This window comes from Nannospalax galili, unplaced genomic scaffold (genome assembly GCF_000622305.1).
Source record: "Nannospalax galili isolate Female #2095 unplaced genomic scaffold, S.galili_v1.0 scaffold185, whole genome shotgun sequence".
In the NCBI taxonomy this organism is placed as follows: domain Eukaryota; kingdom Metazoa; phylum Chordata; class Mammalia; order Rodentia; family Spalacidae; genus Nannospalax; species Nannospalax galili.
Genome location: NW_008355474.1, coordinates 929,033 through 941,202, shown reverse-complemented (window position 1 = coordinate 941,202; position 12,170 = coordinate 929,033). Strand labels below are relative to the sequence as shown.

Here is a 12,170-nt window from a genome sequence, read left to right as displayed (position 1 = left end):
AAAGAAAAAAAAAAAAAAAAATTTTGTTAAAAATTAAAAAAAATAAAAACAAAACAATAACAACAAAAATCCAAGCAGCCAAACCAATAAAACAAAGCACTCAAATGCAGTGGTATCTGTTTAATGCTCTTCCTGCTTGTCTGGCATTTAACATGTTCATCCCATTATCTTCTTGCCTACAGTGATGCTATTTTTCCTGCTCCTGCCTGAGTGTGCCTTCTCAGTCTTTTCTGTCAGATTCTGCACTCTGTACCCCTATCGTTTTGGTTTGCCCTGGACTTCCATCCTTAGCTCTGTTCATATTATAAATAAATATGTTTTTCTTTTATTTTTTGAGACATGGTCTTACGTAGCCCAAGCTGGCTTTGAACTTGCCATTTAGCTGATGACCTTGAGCTCCTGATCCTCTTAACTTCATCTCCCAAATGCTGAGTGCTATGATTATAGGCTATGTCACTGTGCCCAGCTCAAACCATTTAAATACAGTGTGTATGCCATTGACACCCAGCACCCAAGTGTGTCCAAGTTGTCCACCTTTCAAGTGTGTTCAAGTGGGTCTGTCCTAAACAGAACCTCCCCTCCTGTTCCTCTCTGATTTCTAGAGCACTTGCATACCATTCTTCCCAGATCTGCCTGAACAACCCTCCCCTCAGAAACAACTAAAATAACCTTCTCCTTTGTAAAGTGTTCCCGGGTTCTCAGGGATGAAAAAGCATGATATATAAGTAACATTGATAGAAATGAAATTTGGGACTAGATGGTTCTAGTGGTCCATTTTAGTTCTAAGGATCTGGATGCCCTTTTTCATGGATAATATATTGTCCTTCCCATCAGTAACTGTCTCAGGTCATTTTCTGTTACTATAATGAAGTACTTGTGGCTGTGTAACTTATGAAGCCTTACTTTAGTTCATGTTCATGTACATTCATGGAACATGTCTGGTGATGGCCATCTTGCCAGAGAATCCTCAGGAGACACAGAGCATTATATGGCAAAAGACAGTATGTGGTGTGCCTTGATCTCTGCCTTTTTTATAAAGCCACCCAGTATTCAGTCATGGGGCCTCTGCTCTGATGACCTTACCTAATCCTAATGAATTCTCAGAGAGTTACTTCTAGACACCAAAATTAGATTATTTTGCACACTTGTAACACCTCAGAGTTTCAACATATGAGTTGTTGGGAGACATACTCAAAACATGGTACAACCATAGAGGATCTCCAGAGGAATAGAAAGCACAAGGCCAGGAGAGTAGCTTAGAGGTAGAATGCTTTCCTAGCATTTGTGGGTCCCAGATAATATGCTTGTTTATTTGTTTTTTGAGACAGAATGTCATTAATTAGCCCAGGATGGCTTGGACCTTGCTATTCAGCACAGGCTTCTTCAACTTCTGATTTTCTGGCCCTAAGTACTCGGATTATAGGTGTGTGCCAATGCTACCTGCTGTGACCCTGGGTTTGATTCCAGTATGCTACTCAGACTTCATCATTGTGACAAATAAACCTGAGAGAGAGTTTAGAGGAGGAAAGATTTGTTTTGGCTCAGGATTTCAGAGGTTTCAGTCCATTATTCACTAGTTCCAATGGCTTTTAGGTCCAAAGGAAGGCAGAAGCATGTTGCAGAGGTATAGTGTAGGAAAGCTGCTTACCTCATGGTAACCAGGAAGCACAGAGTCAGAGAAAATGACTGGGGCCCCAAAGTACACTTCAGTGACATACTCCTAGCTACCCTCTTGCTCTGACTGGCCCCTAACTTCCGCAGTTTCACCTCTGAATAGTCTGTTTAACTTTCGAATCCATCAATGGATTGAGCCATTGATTAGGTCAGACCTTTCGTGATCTAGTCATTTCTGGACTCACCCTCACAAATACACCCAGAAGTATACTGTTCCAATCTTTTAAGTGCCTCTCTATCCAATCAAGTAGACAGGATTAACCATCACATCTACCATCAAAAAAAACAAAAAAACAAAAAAAAAAACTACAGGGGCTGGAGAGATGGCTCAGCAGTTAAGAGCACTGACTGCTCTTGCAGAGGACCTGGGCTCGATTCCCGGTACCCACATGGCAGCTACGAACCGTCCTTAACTCCAGTTCCAGGGGAATCCAAAGCCCTCTTCTGATGTCTGTGGCATTGCACGACACGGGTGCACTCACATACATGCAGGCAATACATTCATACACATAATGATAAAGAAAATATTAAAGCTGAAAAAAAAAAACAGCAAAAAAGGAAAAGGCCAGTCGTGGTGGCCCATGCTTTTAATCCCAGAACTCACAAGGCAGAAGCAGGTGGAGCTCTATGAGTTCAAGGCTAGCCTGGTCTCTACATAATGAATTACAGGCCAGTCAGGGTTACATAGTGAGACTGTCTCAAAACAAAAACAGCAAAACAAGTGAAGAATAGAAGAAAGTGGTTACTAATCAACTTCCTTTTCTCTTTCAGTTTTATGCATGTGAGATGGTGCTTGAGGAAGAGGGAATCTATGGAGGTGAGAGGAATTGAATGTGAGTGAAGGGAGAAAGAACATATGAAGAAAGGAATAACCACTGTTTTCTACTTCCCAGCTCCTTCTCTGGGTCTTACTCCTGCCGGTCTAGTGAGAGAGGTTCCTGAGAATGAGATTGGGAATAGGACCCCAACGGAGATCACTGTAGCATGTCAGGGTTTAGTGTTACAAATACCCAGCTCTTCCTTCTAAAACTGCCCCCAGCAACACTTGGGCCCAGACTCCTCAGCATGGTCAGCCATGTCTCCTGCAGTTCAACTCCTTCCTGTCCCTTTAGCCTCATGGTATGCCACATCTTTTCCTGATTGTTACCTTCTGACTTTAGGATTTACGTGCTCTTCCATCATCCTATTGCTAAGATTGCTCTCTACCCTACTGATTTTTGCCTACCCAAAGCTTATGCAAATTTTGAGCTGGTTACTTTTTTGTGGGGTGGGGGTGGTGTCTTTCCTTCTGTAGTCTAGATGTTGTGAGTGATCTCTTTTTGAGACAGAGTCTGTCTGTAGCCCCAGCTGACCTGGAACTCACTGTGTAGACCAGGCTGGCCTTGAACTCAGAGATCTGCCTGCCTTTGCCCTCCAAGTGCTGAGATTAAAGGCGTGTGCCACTATGCTTAGCAGGTTCTTGGCTTCTTATCCAGAGAACTTAAAATAAGGGCCCACACAGATTTGCAAAAGAAGCAAGAGAACTTTATTGGGATTAAAGCAATAATACAGATTATAGAGGCCACACAAGTGGTACTCAAAGGCCGCAAATTGTAGCCTTTTTATGGGGTCTAAAGGAAGGAAGAGTGGGTTATGGTTATTAAGGGATGTAGTTTGGGTGGTTCTCTGTTTTGATTGATAGATATATTCATTTTGCCTATTGGGTGTGTCCCTTCCTGTAATGCATCTAATTTTCTTCCTATGCAGGCCCAATTATGCATAGGCATAATATAGTAAATAAAGGATTCTCCATAAAAGTTCACAGCTTGCCTTACCACACATGCACCCAAAACCAGTTCAGGCCCATTGGCTTCTGTTCTTCATACTGGATACATTGGGAATATACTTGAATAGAAACTAATCTAAATTTGACTGTTATCAGGGATGGAGAAATCTACTATTGTTCAGAGATGGGAGTTTGTATATTCCAATACAGGTAGGGATTTGAGGGAGTTCTGAGGTTGCTAGTGTTGTTTGGAGAGGACTATGTATACATAATACATGTAGATGAAGGAAGTAGGCTGCCAAGTGCATTATTACAAGAGTTGGGTGGTATATATAACCAAAACCAAATAGGGTCCCAGGCTAAACTATCTCCTATACTTGCTGCCTCATGGGCAAGCCTTGAACTTGTGATCTTCCTGCCTCAGCTTCCTGAGCATCTGGGGTTACAGTCCTGTGCTGTCAAGCTTGGCATTATTTATTTGGGTTTTTGTTTTGTTTTGTTCTTGCAGTACTGGATATTATATATAATGTTTTACACATGCTGGGCAAGTGCCCTACCACTAAGCTAAATCCCTGGCTCTCTTTTTACTTTGTTGTATTGAGTCAAAGTTTTAAGCTGTCCTTGAACTCATTCTGTAGCCCAAGCAGGCCAGGAAGTCATTCCTTTACCCTTTGTTGTGGTTAATTCCTATAATATTTCTGTATAGGGCTTGTTTTGTTTTGTGATGGGGATTAAACCAAAGGCTTCATATATGGTGTGCTCTGTACCCCAAGCCCAGGCTTGCTGTTTTACTTTTTTTGGAACACAAGTTTTATAAGTAGTGCATTATGGGGCTAGAAAGATGGCTCAACAGTTAAGAGCACTGGCTGCTCTTACAGAGGACCCAGATTCGGTACCCAGCACCCACGTGGTAGCTAACAACTGTCCGTAACTCCAGTTCTAGGGGAATCTAACACCCTCTTCTGATTTCCCCAAGTATTGCACTACATAGGTAGTACATGCAAACAATATATTCATACACATAAAATAAAAATAACTGGGCTGGAGAGATGGCTTAGCAGTTAAAAACACTGGCTATTCTTGCAGAAGACCCAGATCCGAATCCCAGCACCCACATGGCAGCTAACAACTGTCTGTAATTCCAGTTCCAGGGGATCTGACGGCCTCTTCTGTCCTTCATTGGCATTTCACGACACGGGTGCACTTACATACATGCAGGCAATACGCTCATACACATAAAATAAAAATAGTAAAATATTAAAATAATAATTTAAAAATTAGTGCATCATAATTTGTCTGCTGTATCTCTCTTCTACTAGATCATAAGCTCTAGAAGACTGAGAGTAGGTCCCAGTTGGTCTTCTCAGTGCTTAATATAGTCCTACATGTAGGTGCATCTCGATAAGTATTTGCTGAATCATGAATGCAAATAAATGTTTCCTCAGCACTTAGTCTTACCTGGCCCTGTAATGCAGACCCACCACTTAGCACATTGCATTGTATGCTGCTGTGTACATGTCTTCTTCCGTTAACTGTGTTATGAGCTCCTTAAGGATAGACTGTTTCTTGCTCTTCTTTCAGTCTCCAGTGCTAACTCTAGTGCTTGGTGTATGGCACTTAAATATTTGTTGCATGACCACGACAGACTTTCATTTAGCATGGACCTTCTGCAGGAAGACTGATGTTCTCTGTCCCCATAGACGTGAGCTGTGACGAATGGGCTTTCTCCCTACTGCCTCTTGATGTGGATCTGCTGAGCATGGAGCTGCCTGAATTTTTCAGAGACTACTTCTTGGTAAATACAGGGCCACTGAGCCTTCGTATCAAGGGATATATAGAGTACAGTGGGCTGTTTCCAACCCATATAATTTACCCTGTGTGACAGTGATTTGATGATTGAAGGCTATAGGTTGTTTTCGATGGAACTTCTTTCTCAAGGCCCTCAGTCAGCTACTACTGTGGTCAAATACCCAAGAAAACACTTTAAGGGAGGAAAGATTTATTTTAACTCATGGTTTCAGAGGTTTGTGTCTGGGAGGTACAGAGCTGAGCAACTAATTCTGGTGACCAGGAAGAAAGATGAGAATGCCTGTAGCAGCAGGCCTTGTCCTTTTTCCCCCTTGTTCTCTCTGGGCACTCGGTCTATGGATAGTCCACTCACTTTCAGGGGAGCTCTTACTTCTCAGTTGATCCTGTCTGGAAACACCTTCACAAATATATCCAGATGTCAGCTTTACTAATCTCTTAGGTACTTCCCAATCCATTCAAGTTGACAGTAAGGATTAACCACCGCAGGGACCAATAAAATGAACTTTTCCCAGCATTCACCAAACACTGCCATTCTACCCCAGGGATTCTAGGCCTAACCATTCTTCAGCTGGGCCTGATGGGTTGACCTGTGTATTTGTCATCCATGTGGTCCTTGCAGGAAGGTGATCAGCGTTGGATCAACACCGTGGCTCAGGCTTTGCATCTTCTTAGTACTCTCTATGGACCCTTTCCAAACTGCTATGGGATTGGCAGATGTGCTAAGGTAAAAGTGCCAGCAGAACTATTGTTGGTAAAGTCCATTTCCTATTTTCTTTACCCAACAAAGATTATTATCCCTAGGCATCTGTGATATAGGTATATTCTTTGCTTTTATGTTCCAGGATAGTTCCCCAGAGAGGAAAATCTGTGTGCCAACAGAAAGGCAAGAGCCTTTAGGTCACATCCAGAAATCTCTTTTTATCTTTGGCGCAGAGTAGCACATTTTCCTTACTGGAATGGGAAGGATGGAAGCAGATGTAATAGAATAGGCTCATATTATTCCCAGTTAACTCCCTTCTTGGGGATAAGATGAAGTATCCATGTATTGGATATCCGTGGGTTGGCTTCTGTAGGTATGAGGCTTCAGGAGGACCTGGACACAAAATTGAGAATATCTTGGGCCCTGGCAGATGTCATATGATCTGTGGAGGAAACTAGAAGAGGAGGAGGACAGTGAAACCAAAGGTCGAAGACCAGAGATTGGACACATCTTTCTCTTAGACAGAGGTAAATAATGCCTAACACTCTTTCTTTCTTGGATCTTAAAAGACAAGAATATGGAAAGCATGTTGGCAAAGTTGGGGTCCTAAAGTTAGGGCTGTGAATCTCCTTGTTGATTAGGAACATGGGCACTTGGGCCCTATGGAAAGTTCCTGAGCTGATGTTGAGCAAACTGGGTAGACGGCTAGGTCTACGGGACCTTCATGGTTGGGTCTTGGTTGCAGACATGGACTTTGTGACAGCACTTTGCTCCCAAGTGGTTTACGAGGGCCTAGTAGATGACACCTTTCGAATCAAGTGTGGTAAGTGCCATGGTCTTTTGCATCTTGATAAGGTGGAAGTGATACTGCCTCTGGGGGGGCAGGGCTTGTGGGGAAGACCCTAATTTAGTGTACTGGTGACACTATAGAACCATTACCAGAGTTCAGGAATAAGTAGGAGGGGGGCCTCAGTGGAGCTCCTAATAGGTGTCCCCTCTGCCCTCAAAGGGAGTGTCGACTTTGGTCCAGAAGTTACATCCTCTGACAAGAGCCTGAAGGTGCTACTGAATGCCGAGGACAAGGTGAGGGTATGGGCATAGTAGGGGATTTACTCAGGGCCACTGCTACACCAGGTCTGTGCCCAGCTCTAGGCAAGAGGCGGAGTCCCTGGGAGGGTTTCCATCATCAGTTAAGATCAGACCCAAGCTAGGCGTGGTGGCACCCATGTGTCATTTCTGCATTTTAGAGTTAGAGAGGCAAGTGGATCAAGAGATCAAGGCTAACCTTGGCTACATAAGACCCTGTCTTCAAAAAACAAAAGCAAATAAATAACTCAAAAGAGCAAACCCAGAATAAGGTAGATATACCTGACACCCACTTATAGATGCCAGCTTGGCTTCCTTTGGATTTTTTGCTAGTGCAATTGAGCGCTCTTCCTCCTGTCTTCCTACTCAGAACGCAGGCAGAAGCCTGTTACAGTTCTGACATAGTAAGTGGTTCCTGCCTTGTTCACACAGGTGTTCAGTGAGATCCGGAATGAGCACTTCTCCAATGTTTTTGGCTTCTTAAGCCAGAAAGCCCGGAACTTGCAAGCCCAGTATGATGTAAGGCTCCAATGCCTGCTCCTCTTTTGTATTTCCTGAATGGTTGTTCCCTTTCTAATCCTATGACAAGTCTGTGTCTTCTCATGGATGGGTAGCAGTTAAGGAGGCCGGTGGTTTCGCAGGGGGTACTAACCTAGATGGACGTCCCTACAGCGTCGGAGGGGCATGGACATAAAGCAGATGAAGAACTTCGTGTCCCAGGAGCTCAAGGGACTGAAACAGGAGCACCGCCTGCTGAGTCTCCGTAAGTTTTAGCCTGGAGGCGAGGGGAGGTGACTGTGTGCTTTACAGGGGAATGCTACTGGAGGCCATTACCTTCTCTCAAAAGGAGAGACCCTTGTTCTCCTAGCAGATAGTAATCTCGTTGGATCTAAAATAGGAAAAAGTATTCCTGGATTTTACCTTATGAGGTTTTTATTATTCTGGGCAATCAAGGACTATCTTTCTAAAACTAGGAATGTCACCTCCCTTTTTTGTCCTATCTGTAGATATTGGGGCCTGTGAATCAATCATGAAGAAGAAAACCAAGCAGGATTTCCAGGAGCTAATCAAGACTGAGCATGGTAACTGCAGCAGTCTCGCTAAGCAATTTCTCATGCTCCTACACCGTTGGCTCCCAGCCCTAGCCCCCCTACCCCCAAAAGATGTTCTTTAGCTCTTTCTAGCTGACAGTGTTGACTATATGGAATACAGCAGGTCCCTTAGCCCACCCGAAATGGGGAGACAGACTCAGCTGAGCTGAGCTGATCCCCGGTCACAGGCTGTCCTCTGATTACTCACAGCGCTGCTGGAAGGGTTCAACATCCGTGAGAGCACCAACTACATTGAAGAACACATAGACCGGCAGGTGAGCAGATGGATTGGGAGGCTTCAGATGGTGTTTAGAGGTGGACTTGCCTAGACAAAAGGAAGGGAAGAGCATGCGTCCTGAAACATTAATCCTCCTTGACCCTTTCTTCCCATGCAGGTGTCACCTATAGAAAGCCTTCGCCTTATGTGCCTTTTGTCCATCACTGAGAATGGTGAGCCTGAAAGATCAAAGCCAAAAATGCCAGATTGAGAAATATGCCTCAGGGACAAAAGAAATGATTTTGAAAGACAAGATCTCAGCAGACAGGATGTTTTCCTGTAATTTACTGAATTCTTTCCCTTTTAAAATGAGGCAGTTCTTGTTTGAGGTGAATTATCAGCAGGTTATAGGGTAGCTTACTGTTCAGCCCTAAGCAGGACCACCTTCAGTCCACCCCATGTTGCCCTTCATGTTGGGACTGCAGAGGTGCAGAGCTGAGTGGTGTTTCTCTCATCACTGCATTTGACCTGTCTTCAGTAAGGTTTCCAGATAAATGCACACTCTAGGACCAAGGGAAAGCAAGCGGTTTTCATAAGCACTTCCATAAGTCACAATTCTGCACCCTTTCATGGCAATGTGTTTTTACTGTTGACTCTTAACAATGGTCAGTGAACCATGTTGCTCTCTACCTGGAAATATATTTTGCTTATTCTAAGTCCTCTTCATTGCAGTTGGAATCCCTCCCTCTATGGAGAAACACATTTGAAACCACACCTTTGGAATGCATCTTCACTCTTTCCGTTTCTCAGTCAGTTTAAATCAGTTCTAAGAACTGTAACTTAGCTGGAATGCATGGGAAGTCCCATCTTCCTGTCATATCCCCCAAATGCTCTCAGTACAGTTAGCACTATTCCAATGTCTTTTCCACAACACCCTGTGGTTCAGAGATTTGTCTTTCAGTAAGCAAGCTTAAATTTAGCAATCAGTTTAGAATCCACTTTGTCCTATGCAAGGTTAACACTGAGTCCTTTCTCTTGATTAAGATGTTGCTTGAGGGGGCTGGAGAAATGGCTCAGTGTTTGAGAGCTCTTACTGCTCTTACAAAGGACCTAGGTTCGGTTCTCAGCACCCATGATGGCTCATAGCCATCTGTAACCTGTAACTCCAGTTCCAGGGAATCCCATGCCCTCTTCTGGTACTGTATGTACATGATGCGCATATATATACATACATATATGTATGTATGTACATGATGCATATATATATATATGCATATGCAGGCAAAACACATCAAATAAATTTGAAAAAAAAATGTTGCTTGAGTGGTTTGCTGTGCACTTCAGGTGACCTCAACTGACCTTTCTTTACCCTTAGGTTTGAACCCCAAGGATTACCGATCCCTGAAAACACAGTATCTGCAGGTAAGGCTGGAGGATATTAATCTTTTTTTTTTTTTTTGAGACAGTGTCTCCCTCTAGCCTCAACTGGCCTGGAACTCACTATGTAGACCAGGCTGGCCTTGAACTCACAGAGATCTGCCTGCCACTGCCTCCTAAGTGCTGGGATTAAAGGCGTGCACCACCACACCCGGCTTCTTTCTTTTTTTTTTTTATAATTACATTTATTGATCAGGTCTGGTGGCACATACCTTTAATGCTAGTAGTACTCTGGAGGCAGAGGCAAGTGGATCTCCTGTGAGTTCGAGGCCAGTCTGATTTACATAGAGAGTTCCAGGCCAGCCAGAGCTACATAGTAAGACCCTGCCTCAAAATTAAAAAAAGAAAAAACAATTAAAAAATACATTTATTGATTGATTGATTTGTGTGGTTGTGCATGTATTTATGCATGCACATTTGTGCATGCCTGTGGAGGTCAGAGATTAACTTGCACAAGATGGTTTTCTTCTACAGGGATCAATCGAACTCAAGTTTGTTCAGTAAGCACCTTCACCTACTGAGCCATCCCATCATTATTGTAATTTTTAGCAGTGTCCTGGTTTTTTTTGTTTTTTTTGAAGTTTTTTGAGACAGGGCCTCTCTGAAGCCCCAGCTGGCCCGGAACTCTCTGTGTAGACCAGGTTGGACTCTCAGAGGTCTGTCTGTCTCTGCCTCCTGAGTGCTAGACTTAAAGGCAAGTGCCATCATGCCTGGCTGTTTCCTGCTACTTTTGTTCCTCTTTGATGTTGCTGTACTTGTGAGCTCTTTCAGAGTGGAGACTGCAGAGTACACCCATGGGTTCCTTTCCTTCTCACCTCTGTGTTACCTAGAAGTACTAGTTGTTTGGTGGACTCTCAGTAAGTAACTGACTTGCAATTCCTTTAGAGCTATGGCCCTGAACACCTGCTAACCTTCTCCAATCTACGGCGAGCTGGGCTCCTAACAGAACAGGCCCCAGGGGACACCCTCACAGCAGTGGAGAGTAAAGTAAGCAAGTTGGTGACTGACAAGGCTGCAGGTGAGCAGGGAGTGCCTCCATCTCCCTACCATTGGGAATTGTTCTTCTTTCGATAGGCAGAGCCTCTAGAGGGTTGGGAGATGGGATTCTTTACTGTTACTGTCATTACTAATGCTACTTCTGCCAGTAAGAGCACTTTCTGTACATGTACTGACCTTTTACTTAAGAGTTCTCACTTAATCTTCAAAGAAAAAGGTGTTCTTGGTGTGGTGGCACACACCTTTAATCTCTGTACTTGGGAGGCAGAGGCAGGTGGATCTCTGTGTGTTCAAGGCCAGCCTGGTCTATATAGCAAGTTCCAGGCCGCCTAGGGCTACAGGAAGACCCCCCCCCAAAAAAAAAAAAAAAAAAGGAAAAGGAAAAAGGTGTTTCCTTAGTACTCATTATCAGCTAATGGAGGCTTAGAGATATTTAGTGACTTGTCCAAAGTCCCTCAGTAAGTCAAATTGGCTTTATTCTGAGGCCTAGCTTACAAACTAAAGTCACTCTGTAGACCACATTTAGTAGGCAGCTGATAGTCTGTAGGAGAAAAACAGTGGGTGAGAAGAGGTATTCTGAATATCTTGATCAGTTCCAGAAAACTGAAGGGAATAGCTTCAAGAGCAGGAAATTTGGGGCAGGGTGCTGAATGTATTAGTTTCTTCTATTCAGAATAATAGTGTCAATCTATAGACCTGAGGTGGAACCTAGCACAGATCTCTTCCCCAGGAAAGATCACTGATGCCTTCAGTTCTCTGGCCAAGAGGAGCAATTTTCGTGCCATCAGCAAAAAGCTGAATTTGGTATGTAGAATAAGCTGGACAGGGGAGATCATGGGTTTGCTCCTTTGTGCTATACTTTGAATCCATATGAACCTGCATGCAGTTGCATTTTTTCTTTTCTTTCTTTCTTTTTTTGTTATGTATGTATGTGTACATGTATACCATAGCACCCATGAAGAGGTCAGGGGACAACCTTTGGCACGAGTCTTTGTCTTCTTCCTTGTTTGAGCCTTGTTTTTCTGCCCCATAGGCCAGGCTAGCTTTCATAAATTTCTAAGGATTCTTCTGTCTCTGGTTCCCATCTCCCCAGGGGCACTGGGATTATAGACTTAAACATGGGTCTGGCTTTTTACATGGATTCTGGAGAATTGAACTCAGATCTTCATGCAGGTGCTTTTATTTATTTTTTAATATTTAGTTTATTTTATGTGTATTCGTGTATTGCCTGCATGTAGGTAAGTGCACCCATGTCATGCAATGCCTGTGGAGGACAGAAGAGACTGTCTGATCCCTTGGAACTGGAGTTACGGACAGTTGTTAGCTGCCATATGGGTGTTGGGATTTGAACCCAGGTCTTCTGCAAGAACAGTGTTCTTAACTGCTGAGCCATCT

The 12,170-nt window shown here is 43.6% G+C and overlaps 1 protein-coding gene across 13 annotated transcripts in view; it reads left to right on the top strand.

The window, feature by feature from the left end:
- The window catches only part of Vps33b (VPS33B late endosome and lysosome associated), a 30,191-nt gene that overhangs the window by 15,459 nt on the left and 2,562 nt on the right, over positions 1-12,170 (top strand). For 6 of the 13 annotated variants that reach the window (XM_029555916.1, XM_029555915.1, XM_029555917.1 and 3 more), the window contains 14 exons: positions 2,446-2,491; positions 5,140-5,234; positions 5,868-5,972; positions 6,379-6,475; positions 6,694-6,771; positions 6,958-7,031; positions 7,467-7,553; positions 7,707-7,797; positions 8,042-8,116; positions 8,336-8,400; positions 8,521-8,575; positions 9,718-9,764; positions 10,665-10,797; positions 11,470-11,579. In XM_029555916.1, the coding sequence (XP_029411776.1) occupies positions 2,446-2,491; positions 5,140-5,234; positions 5,868-5,972; positions 6,379-6,475; positions 6,694-6,771; positions 6,958-7,031; positions 7,467-7,553; positions 7,707-7,797; positions 8,042-8,116; positions 8,336-8,400; positions 8,521-8,575; positions 9,718-9,764; positions 10,665-10,797; positions 11,470-11,579 (1,158 nt within the window). Of the gene's footprint in view, positions 1-2,445; positions 2,508-5,139; positions 5,235-5,867; positions 5,973-6,378; positions 6,476-6,693; positions 6,772-6,957; positions 7,032-7,466; positions 7,554-7,706; positions 7,798-8,041; positions 8,117-8,335; positions 8,401-8,520; positions 8,576-9,717; positions 9,765-10,664; positions 10,798-11,469; positions 11,580-12,170 lie in introns of all 13 variants that reach the window. The other 7 variants (XM_029555922.1, XM_008852789.3, XM_017803092.2 and 4 more) reach the window with 3 other exon arrangements.